Source organism: Panthera pardus, unplaced genomic scaffold, assembly GCF_024362965.1.
Source record: "Panthera pardus isolate Hobbes unplaced genomic scaffold, ASM2436296v1 HiC_scaffold_17, whole genome shotgun sequence".
Taxonomy (NCBI): Eukaryota; Metazoa; Chordata; class Mammalia; order Carnivora; family Felidae; genus Panthera; species Panthera pardus.
Window position 1 is genome coordinate 72844072 of NW_026526732.1, and position 12302 is coordinate 72856373.

The 12302-nt window shown below is 38.3% G+C and overlaps 1 protein-coding gene across 4 annotated transcripts in view; it reads right to left on the minus strand.

Moving 5' to 3' along the window:
* Positions 1-5172: 5172 nt before the first annotated feature.
* ORC3 (origin recognition complex subunit 3) overlaps positions 5173-12302 on the minus strand; it is a 62348-nt gene continuing 55218 nt past the window's right edge. For 3 of the 4 annotated variants that reach the window (XM_019442820.2, XM_019442818.2, XM_019442817.2), the window contains 4 exons: positions 8799-8940; positions 6922-7038; positions 6106-6185; positions 5173-5564 (listed from right to left, as the gene is read on the minus strand). In XM_019442820.2, coding sequence (XP_019298365.2) covers positions 5459-5564; positions 6106-6185; positions 6922-7038; positions 8799-8940 — 445 coding nt within the window. In that variant the 3' untranslated portion in view covers positions 5173-5458. Of the gene's footprint in view, positions 5572-6105; positions 6186-6921; positions 7039-8798; positions 8941-12302 lie in introns of all 4 variants that reach the window. The other variant, XM_019442819.2, reaches the window with a different exon arrangement.

Sequence of the window (12302 nt, forward strand, 5' to 3'; positions counted from 1 at the left end):
CCCAGTAAGGGCAAAAGGATAAACACTCTTAACAAAGTAAGCATGTGTGAGTTTTCACACAGAATTAAATTTATAAAAGAGCTGGTTTAACTTGGAAGGCAAGATCTCCTAAAAGGAAAATCAGTACTGGCAGTCTGAATGGAGCCACAAGTAATAACAGTTTTAATTCTACATTCAAGTTGGATCAAGAATAAAATTTCTTCCACAGCCAAATTTCTGCTTATTACCTTACCAAAAAGTTCTAGCTTATGGGCTACTTACTGATTTTAAGTAATGTGTGAGGTAATGCCACAAAATAAAAAATGTAAGCAACTTCTTGGATTTACTTATAATTAGATGGATCCAGTAGTTGATTAGTCCAAATACCAACCATACTTGATCTTAGTAAGAAAGATCGTAATAGCTACCTAGGGATTCTGAATTCCCAGAGATCCCTGAAATTGCTTTTTAACAGATAGTTACAGAATTATATGTGCTAACAGTCATTCTTTTATTAAAAGGCAGTACTGGTATGTGCTGTACTTAGGTCGCTATATACAGTAATTGGTGTTAATAAGCAGATCTTCTAAAGCACCTAATAGCCTGTCCCTTGCCTGTTGCTAGACAAGGCTTTCCAGTGCTCTGCTCCTGTGCTTGCCTTAGGTAAGGAGCATTAGATCCAAATACCTGTCTCACTGAAAGATGAGTCTTCTCTATTACTACATCCATTTTCTACTAGATCATTCCCAAAAGCACACAAAATATGCTGTTAAAAAAATTGAGGGTGCCTGGGTGGCTCAGTTAAGCCTCAACTCTTGGTTTCAGCTCAGATCATGATCTCATGGTTTGTGAGTTCAAACCCCACATCGGGCTCTGAGCTGACAGCTCGGAGCCTGTTTGGAATTCTTTCTCTCTCTCTTTCTGCCCCTCCCCTGCTCAGGCTGGCACCAGCTCTCTCACTCTCAAAAATAAACATTAAAAGAAAAATCTTGATCCTGTGATCCTTCTTCCAGCTATTACCTTTTTTTCTGCTACCACCTTTACAGCAAAAGTCAAGAGTTTTCTAGTTTTACTCCCTTTTCACCAACTTCTATTAGGAAAATTTCATAGAAAGTGATCAACTTAATGTGAAAAATTACCTTGTCATATTTCTTTCATATGTATGTTTTTAACTTTCAAAGAACACATACATGATTTATCTCCTAAGAATAAGATGGTTCTTCTATACAGAACTTTAATCCCATTATTCTACTTAAAATACTTTCCTAATTTAACACGCAGGCCATAGTTAGATTTTCCCATTCCCCAAAGATCGTTTGCAGCTTTTTTTTCTCCCTAAAGCAGGATTAAATCAAGATTGTGACTTTCTGGAACAACTAGACCTGTTGTCTTCTTGACTGTTTCTTCATAGTGTCATTTAATTTAACCTTTTATATCACTTTGAACTGTAAACTGGACGCTAGGTCTAAAGTAATTTAAAGTTTATTTAGGGAGGGGGAGGGGGAGAGGGGCAGAGAGAGAGGGAACGGAATCCCAAGCAGACTCCACACTGGCTGCATGGATCCCAACGCAGAGCTTGAACCCATGAACTGTGAGATCATGACCTGAGTGAAACCATGAACTGGAAGCTTAACCAACTGAGCCACTCTGGCATCCCTAAAGTTTTTATTTAATACAAGATGCTGCTGTAGTGTTCACGTTACATCACACAATGTATGGCTGGCTTTCCCAGGACTAGTGATAAGTTTGGACATTTTGTTAGGTCATTTGATACAGGATGCCTGTCAGACTTTTCTCCACTACTCTATTTAAACTACCAGTGATTTCCACAGTGCTAAATCTAATCAACATTTGACCTTGAAAAGTGTTTCAGTTGGTTCTACATAACTTTTTTTTTCTTGTTCCCTGCTGGCTCAGTCTTCATTTTTCTAAATGTTAAAACATACATATGCCCCAGGATTTAACCTTGGGCTCCTTGCCACCTCTGTTCATACTCTGTTTGGTGACCACATCTAATCCTAAAGACATAAGATTGTATTAACCTCTTGCATTCCTAGGTAGCCCAGACAGTTAAGCATCTCTTAGTTTTGGCTCAGGTCATGATCTCACAGTTCGTGAGTCTGAGCCCCACATCACAAGTGCAGAGCTTGCTTGGGATTCTCTCTCCCTCTCTCTCTGCCCTTTCTCTGCTCACACTCTCTCCCTCTCCCTCAAAATAAACTTTAAAGAAACTTATTTGCCTTGATAGAAGTAGGAAATTATGTTAAAAAATATTATATTCTTAGTCTATGCAGGCATTTCCACTTGGATGTTTAATAGAGGTCTCAAAACTTATGTCTAAAACCAAATTCCTTACTTTTGCCTCTCAAACTTTTTCCTCCAAATCATCATTCCCAGTCAGTTAATGGCATCTGTATTCTAGTTTCTCAGCCAAAAAACAGTCCATCTAGTAGTCTTGGTTCCGTCTCCAGTCTCACCATCTCTTCCTTAGTCAGTGATTGCCCAATTGTGGTCTTGTGGTTTTTGTTTTGCTTCATCTGTGTGTCCTTACCACCTCTCCCAGTCTCCTATAGCAGTCACAGTGATCATTTAAAGATCTAAATCTTTTACTTAGATGGCTTCCTACCCTAAGTAAAAGTCAAAGACTTTTATAGTGGTCTACAGGGCCCTAAATTACATGCATTCTACCCCACCTTCCTTAATTCTGGTCTCTTGCCTGCTCACCCTGCCTATCCCACATTGGCTGCCTCCTGATCCTTCCATGTAGTTTGTATACTCCTGCTGTTCTCTGCCAACAGTGCACATCTATAAAACTTCAGGGGTAAATCTTTTACCAACTTGTTCAAAAACTCCTCTCAGTGAGACCTGCTGAGACTACTATTTAAAATTGCAGCTTGATATCCTGGTTTTGTTGTTTTCTTTTTTTTTTCTGTAACACATAACTATATAATTATCTGTTCTTCTGTTAGAGGGCAGTGAGGGCAAAGATCTTTGTTCAGTGAAGTATCACAGTGCCTGGAACAGTGCCTAGAGTATGGTATGTACACAGTAAACAGTTTTTTAATGAATTTCAAACTACTACAGGGTTTGCAGAGTAGTATTTCATTGAACAAAGATGTAATGAATCAGAATATCCCATTTTGGTATTTTGGTTTTACTATATTAAGAAATGGACGCAGAACTAAGGTGACACTTAATGCTCCAGAAATCCCACTAATGAGCTTCATGAGCTTCAATTTCATAGCTTTTTTGGATATTCACTATAAAAACAACAGTTTCCGTCTTGCTACTCTGACCTATTCTTTAAAGTAGGTAATAAGAAAAGTGGTTCAGTGCACGATACGCATTCAGGTAGCATGAATTCAACTAAATGCCCAACAAAAGAAAAATGAAAGCAGGGCTACGACTTCTCAGGGTGCCTCAGAGGTAAGCCTGTCTGTATGAGGCCAGTTCCTCTGTACCTTACAGTATGATAAGCATTTTGCTCTGAGTGTCCTTGAAATTCATAATTTCTAAACATAATTTTCTCTGGTGCTCACTGGCACCATTTGAAAGCTGGAGGAAATCACATTGTAGATATTGATGGTGTCTTCATATTAACAAGACATGGGATATTGGAAAACTTTTCCCATTGTCAACTGCCTCGCTTAAATAGGCAATAGGTGGAAAATCCTCAAAATTATCCATACATTCCCCTTCCTTAGATCTTACCAACCGTTACCAAAAATGAAACACATGGTGAAGGCACATTTGACTGGAGGGGAATGAGAAAAAATACTGAGCTAGTTGCTGTGAAGGTAAGTCATGGAGACTTCACAGAACAGGAATTTATTCTTTGCTCTAATCATATGCATTTGACAGAGGCTCTGCCTTTATGGATTCCAAAGTGTCAAATGCCTCTATGTGTCCAGTTTGTTCCTTATGGTGGTGCTGTTTGTGTCTGCATATTACAAATTCCTTAATTTCCACGTTGATAGCTCTTTGTGCACATATGTACATGTGTTTACCACTCCATGAGAAATCCTGGCATCTTTAAGATGATGAGAAGACATTTACCTCAGAGTAATGCTACTCTGATAATTGTCTTTCTGACAGCTCTACAGGGCTAAATGTTTTCTGTTCTGGCATGCATTTGATTTTATTTCTGGTACCTTGGGATTTCCCTTTGTTTTAGAGCCTGGCAACATTTTGACAATTTGTTTTTGAGATCTAGTGCATCTAACATTTTTGTTTTTGGAGCAGAAGGAGGGGGAATGGAGCAGTTACCCAATAATGTCATTTCAGCCCATCATGTTGAGAGGACAAAGATACTCTATACTATATGACATGTCTTTACACACTCCAGGATTGAGGTTTAAGCTATCCATTAAATTTCTTTATATTAGGGACACCTGGGTGGCTCAGTCAGTTAAGTGTCCGACTCTTGATTTTAGCTCAGGTCATGATCTCCTGCTTCAGGAGATGGAGCCCCACATCAGCCTTGCTGACAGCACGCAGCCTGCTTAGGATTCTCCCTCTCTGTGCCCCTCTGCCCGCTTGTGTGCACATGTACACTCTCTCTCAAATAACATTAAAAAAAAATGTCTTTATGTTAAAATTTAATTAGTTCTACATTAAAGTTGACTTCACACACAAAAAAGGCCTATAATTACATAGTTCGTACTAAGGTTTGTGAAACAAGCGAGTTTCTACTGAATTTGATTTTTTTCCCCCTTGTGGTCATATCTTCATGGTAATTTTGGTAAGTGAATACTCTTAAAGATATGTCCCAGAACTCTCATGGGAGTAGAACATTAAATAATGAACTCGGGGTAGCTTTGTTTCACTGTCTTGAGTTCTTGTTATGAAAGAGATATGGATGTCATTCTATTTGGACTTTACTTTCCTCAGTTGGATATCCTAAGATTGAGATGTGATTTGTAAAGATCTTACAGGCTCTACAACTCCATGATGGGTCATTCTGAAGTAGAATATTTACTGTATTTAAGCATAAAGCCAAAGAGCTTGGGATTTAAAATTTTTTCAGACTAAAGGAAATGGGGCAGCAGAGGCAGTTTTAGAACCTCTAGTCACTAGGAGAAATAAACCTGTAGAATATTCATTTTACTTACTACACAATTTACTAAAGGGAGGAATGCCAGTTCAAGAAACTGAGGGAGCAGTAATGAGTACTATTAAACAAACTGCAAAGAATTTATACTCCTGGATAAAGGAATTTATTACATTTATAAACTATGTGTGCTCAAGAACATTTATAATTTAGAAATGACTGAAAACTGCAGTGATAATGTGCGAGAGGTTTTAGTTAAAATGTAAGCATATCATTTGTTGGATTCTAAAGTACTCCAAAGGTATTTTGATATATTCCTGTTTGGGGTGAGCAGTCTATTTGTGGTGAAGCATCTCACACAAGGATTATACATTTCTCGCCAACAGTTTCATGGTGGTTTATAAATATGGCTGGTGTCCTTTTTGCTTTCTAGCAGCCTCCCCATGTTAGCCTTGCCACATGGTCAGTCTTCTGTTTGGTAGGTTTTATAAATCCTAAAAGTTCTAGTTCGGAAACAGCTCTAATAAATCGAGCACTGGAGGCTGCGGCTAAGGAAATTTGCCATATTTTTTGACAAAAAGGTTAAAATCTCAATGTTAAAACATCAGTTGTTAAACTGAAGTAAAGTTCAAATATCTATTCCTAAATTAAACCGTAATCCTTACTGGAAAACATCAAATGTAATTAGAATCCACTGTCGACAAGACATGAATGGTAAAGTGCTTAAAGCTTACCTAATTCTAATTTTTCTTACAGTCTGAAAATTGCTTCCCCTTCAACTTCTAATAGTACATCATCGATCACCTTAGAAAAACATAATTACATTGACAGTTATGGGACATTTTTGCTAAATTCGGGAGTATGACCTTGATACAAGTTTGGGATTTGGTCTCGTTTTAAACTTGGAATAAGTGTTTAGAAACAAGTTATTCTGGGATGGTATGGTTAATATTAACAAGTAATAATGTTGTCTGGGGCACATCTTTATAAATCTCTAAAATAAGTCTGGAGAAACTATAGGCTTATATGCCATGTAAACCTGGACATTGTAGAACTGGTTTTTTAAAAAAGGATACTGGATAATTTCATTCCTTTCTTCTGAGGTTATAGAATTTGCATCCATTTTTTCAGCAGCTGTCACAACTGTTGCAAAAGCCTTTTGAGAGACAAGACAGAAGAAAATAAAAATCTCTATCACTGCCAAGTATCTTTTATTGCATTTGATGACTGTATGAAGCCAGGTCAAGTACTGCTGCTGATAGCTGGCACATTTTTGAAATATTGCACCAAATTTCAGATTCTTAAAACTAATCTTCTTAGAAGGTGCCAATCATGCATATTTTTAAATGGTGACATCTGTTAAATAGGGCCTCTGACAGAGTTAACTTTGTAATGCTCTTCTGAGGATGGAAAGAAGTTATTTATCTTAGTAACAACAGTCGTCGGTTGCCTTGCCAAGCATTCCTTGTACTTCCTGATTGCTACATCTGTTGTATAGCTATTCCAATATTTTTTTTGTTTTATGTGATAAGGGAAACACTAGTTAATAATACACTTCTGTGGAATAACAGAACCAACCTAAACTGTTTAGCTCCTGCTTACTGTTAACTGTAGGGGTAGGTCACATACTTATTTTGACCTGGCACACTCACAAAATTCACTTGGTTGAGGTGTGGAATCAGAGTGCACAGGACTTGGAGTGGGACCCTTGAATGACCTGCTTATCTGGAGGAGATTTTGCAATATGAGGGGATTTACGCTTTCCAAACAAAAGAACAGGGCATTAAAAAAATGAAAGATGAGTTCCAAAGTACCAAAAGTATTAAAACCCCAGGAGAATGGTCACGGATGGCGAGGCAAATATACAGCTTGCTCTTTTCCCCCTGACCTACCTCTGACCAGTCCACAAGGTTGATTAGCCTGCTACACTCGAGGTGCAGTTTATATGCTATGCAGATGTCCGGGGCGACATTTGGAATGCAGCCTTCTTCACTTTTCAGTGCTTCATTCTAAAAACAACAGTAAACTAAGATGTCTGCCTTTTAGAAATGATTAGGAACACAAGCAGCCGTTAATGAACCCTCAAACTAAATTCAGTAAGCCAGTACATGGAAGTCTTTGGTTTCCTTTATTTAGTGACCTGCATTTACTAACAGTTACTTAGCTCTTGTTTTGGATTAGGTCTTCATCATCATCCCCTTACCTCCTAGTCACTGGAAGAATAATCAGGATCAGAAAACAAGTGTATTTTTCATTTTAATCCAATTATTAATTTTTCAATTTTAATCATACATTATTATTTTCAGAGACCCTAATGCATTTCTATTTTCCATAAAAAGTTTATGGACTTTCTTGGGATTTTCAATAAAATGCCACTTCTAACACTTGTAATTATAGCAATAATTATTCTCTATTAATACCAACATACCACTACCAGAGTTGTAAGTTACTTCTCAAAAAGCTGTCAAACACTGCAGATCCTAACTCCTACAAAAACCATCTTTTTTAACTTGTTTGAAATCTATAGTTCTTACTGAGACAATCTCTCACACATACATACACATGGAGTTTATAATATATATCCTCCCCAAAGACTCTTAAAATCATACCAGATCTCTACTGTGACCTACCACTGAAGAGAAATTTTAATTTGTGTTTTATATAGTAAAAATATTTTGTGCTTTAAATATGAAATATTCAAGTCCCCACTACCACCATCATTGAAAACCACTGATTTCTATCTTCCTACTCAGTATTCTCTTGTAATGCTTAGCATGCTAGCTTGAGTGCCATTTTGGGATAGAAAACCAGTAAAGTGGAACATTCTTCATAGATTTTTATGAAATCATTTCTTAAATATCTTTTGGGCCAAGATTTCTAGGTGTTTAGCTGAGTTCAAAACAAATGAATGTATTAGCAAATTGTCAACAGATTATTTCATGTATACATAAACTTACTGAAATGTTTAAAATGATGGCTTCATCTGAAGTTTTTAAAACTCTGAACTGTACTGAACTCTGTTTAAAAAACAGCTTTTTTTTTTTTTTTTTTAAGTTTCTTTTGTGAGAGAGCATGTGTTTGAGCAGGGGAGCAGCAGAGAGAGAGAGAGAGAGAGAGAGAGAGAGAGAGAATCCCAAGCAGGCTCCGTGCTGTCAGTGCAGAGCCCGACGCAGGGCTTGATCCCACAAACTGTGACATCGTGATCTCAGCAGATGTCAAGAGTCAGATGCTCAACCAACTGTGCCACCCAGGTGCCCCAAGAAAAGCTTCTTGGAGCTAGCAAATATGTCTGGATTTTAGGAGTTTCATCCCTGCCAGATTATTGGCCATCCTCTATACTCAGCTCTTGAGATACTCTCTCGGAGTAGATCTTTCTTTGATTGAAAATCCCAAACTATTTATTTCTTATATCAGAAACAAACCATCTGGATCTTTTAAATACTGTTTGATCCATGATCTGATGTTATGTCTGTAGGAAACATTTATTTTCACAAGAGTAGTAGCATTATACTCCGGTGTCTTCATGCCTGTGATCTGGCATTTTACCACATGAAGGGGAAGATAATTACACACAATCGAAAGTTGGCAGCATTATTCACTGGCTTAGAAAATGCCCTCTAAAGTCTAAAGAATTTTTTTACACCTAAAAGAGGTATAATCCTGCGCTACCAACTCCCCATTTATTAGGACTGCAAATTTACAGTATTTTTATGGTAAATGAAGCCTGGGGTCTGAATCAAACTTTCAGAGTAACAAATAGGCTTTTTACCTTGAGATAATAATAAGGATTGTTGAGTGCAGTGTGGAGGGCGATTCTGGGAGCAGCGTTCAGGTGCGCACGCAGGGTGTGGGCGGCACTGAAGTACATCACCTCGTGCAGAGGCTGTGTCTCTGGAGGCAGAAGGTATTCTCTGAAACAGCCAAAGGGAGGTAGGTATCTGTTTTTAGATAAGCACAGGTTTATTTTCAGTGTAACATTTTGTCAGTCCTCTGGAAGACTGAGCAACTTACTTAAAAAGCAAAATCAAGAACCAAAAACAAATGAAACAAAAGCCAAATATAATAGTACAGGTTCACTCAGAATTGTACCTTTTTCATACAATATTTTTTAAAACTTTCAGACTCATTAGAGTTTAAGAAACTGTATTTCAGTTCTGATTTAAACCTTTAGGAACAAATGTACCTAAGTTACATTTCTGCTCAAAAGCTTTATGATACCTTACAGTATTAAAGAATACTTTCTTGAAGTAATTGTTGAGAAAACCAAGATAGCTACACTCCTTACCACAGCAGACCTGTAACTCCTGGCAGGGTTTACAACACAGGCCTCAGACAGACCTGGATTTAAGAAGTTAGGAAATTCTTTTGGGAACATGGAAAATTTTTTGAAGTTTCATAGAAATGATACGTGGGAGGTTTTTATATGTTAGAATTAAATTTTACTTTAGAAGACAAAAAAGGCTACATTTTAGCTTCAGAATATTAGAAAACAAGCCAACTGTTCATCACTAAAATTTCAATTAGAAAAACCACTGAAACTTGTGTTTTTTCTCTTATTTATGAGCTAGATGACAAACCAATCTTAATGAAATTTGAACTTAGGAAATAAAGCATTAAAAAGTTCACTTTCAATGTCTAATGAGCCTATCAGCTTGCCTGTGCCCTGACAGTGACATCACTCTTGAGTGACCTGGAGGGTAGCAAATTGGAAGGGAGAAACCTTGGCAAACACAACGCAAGGGTAAGAGTAGTAAGTCACTAACTTGTTTAAAGTAGTTCATTCACATGCCTTCATAAAGATTCAGGGGACTTAGTCCTGTCCCTGGGCTTTAAATATTTTAGCCACATGACAGATTTGTGTCAGTTCACCAAGTGCAGGTAGAAAAAGCAGCTGCCTCAGCCTCGCCACCAGAGAAATTACGCTCTTCTTCCCTGTGTCCTGGCTGTCTCCCCTCTTGGGACAAAATCCCTCTACACCTGCTCCACCTGTGTGGTCAGTAGCTTTAAGGAAAAGAGGACATGGAGGTATTAACCATGCACATCACCTCTCCTCATCTTAAGAAAGCTCCTGGCCCCCTGCTCATTCCACTTGTAGATGCTGCTCCTTCCCCAGAGTTCATCAGAAGAAAACCCACTGGCAAAGTCTAGGATTTTGAATTGGCGCTAAGGATCAGCATTCTGTACCTTAAGTACTGCTAACCTCTTACTCAAGGTTAAATTAGCTGTAGCCTCTGGCATAGGTTTTGTAACATCAACTGCCTCCCCAGCTGGCTGGCTACCCAGTTTGTAATCAGCTCTTCCTGCACCAACCTCAGGCTGTCTCTCCCCAATCATTATAATGACTGTCATTAAAAGGCCCTGTTGGAAGTCCCTGCTATGAAGTAAGGACTGGAAATCAAACAAGGCAACCAGACAGAGTCAATTTCAGAAAAAAACTATTATCTCACATTTTTCATTTTTACTCCTCTCCCTTTTTAACATCTTTACATTTATTTAATGTTTAGAAATTCAGGTAATTCCCAAGGCAAAAGGCCTATGTGGATACCCTCAAAGAACCTCCATCAGAGGCAAAATAAAATATATGCCTGTATTTTGTTTACACTGGGCTGCTACATTAGTTGAACAACAACAGTGACAAAACATCATCGTACATTAGGATTTCTGTCCAACTGCAAATGTGGAGATTAGCATAGAAGCATACTTCTGCAGCTTATTTGCTGGGAGAAGCAGAGGTCACAAACAAAAGAGGTGGTTTTGTGGGAACTGATAGGACCACTTAGTGTCAAAACGGGCTACAAAGTTGAAGTTTGTATTCTGGTGAAAACAGTAACTCAGAAAGTAGTACTTCTAATTCTCAGTAGTTTCATCAAGAGCTGCTCAAGGTAAACTGAGAACCCTGTCTCTCAAAGTCTATTGCTTATATTTATCTTTAACAAACATCTTTTCTCCAGGACTCCAAACTCTGTTCAAACATCTGTGATGTGGTCTCCTTGGAGACTGTATGGAGAAATGGAGAGGGACTTTTGATGGATGTCAGTAGACTAGGACTGTGTGACCATCCAGAAGTCCTAGCTTCACTCTGGGCTTTAGGTGCCACATGACTCCTCAGGTCCCTTTTAGTTCTAACATGCTACAATCCTAATCTCTTCCTGCCTGGGATAGTCAATTTTGATAAAGACAGTAAATCCTAGTATGGATAATTTTGTGATTTCACAACACAGCACAATTCAATCATGCTCAACTTTATTTCGGTAACCGCTCAGAAAGGTAAAAAGTCAGACATAATTAGGTCAAAGATCACAAAAGAGGAATAGCTGTTTGATTTCAAAGCCTACAATTTGGGATTTGTAGGAACTCAGAAAGGAACCTGGCATTTAGCCTACAATTATGTTAAAATACACTACATTTTTTAGCAATAACAATGGCCACAGGTTGGTAAAGGAAAGGAGCCAGAAACTTGGGGCAAAAACTACAGAACAGGAAAGCCCAGTAGTGCAAGGTTAACAGGAGGGCAAGGTTAACTAAAGTTCTAAAAGGTCAATTCCGGCCAGCAGGTCAATTCGATGTTGCATTGCATCACTTTTACATGACACATTTCTTACTTTAACCTACCTTTTGTCACACTTGGTTGATCATTTGGACCTCTTGCATGACATTAGTAATTTCTCCCTAATGATTAGCAACAATGGCTCCCACACTGTCCTGGAAAATGGAACTTTTCACTTTGAAGAAGGACAGGTCATTTATCAGAAAACTACTCTGCCGGGGCGCCTGGGTGGCGCAGTCGGTTAAGCGTCCGACTTCAGCCAGGTCACGATCTCGCGGTCCGTGAGTTCGAGCCCCGCGTCAGGCTCTGGGCTGATGGCTCGGAGCCTGGAGCCTGTTTCCGATTCTGTGTCTCCCTCTCTCTCTGCCCCTCCCCCGTTCATGCTCTGTCTCTCTCTGTCCCAAAAATAAATAAAAAACGTTGAAAAAAAAAAAAAAAAAGAAAACTACTCTGCCTTCAGTAACTGAGCTGTTCTTTTTGGCACTTGATTATATTCAGTGCCTAGCCTGCTGTTTGAACTGCCATTAAAATACAGAATAAGCAATGATAAATAACAGCTTTTTCCTATTTAACTATTAAATCATTTTCATTTTCACACTTCTCTTTTTTTTTTTTTTTTTTTCCCTTATAGCATGTCCCAATTGCCTGAAAGGCGGCTTAGGTGGGAAATCCTAAACAGCTACATAAAATTGGCTTTTGGGAAATCTATGAATCAGAATGATCTGG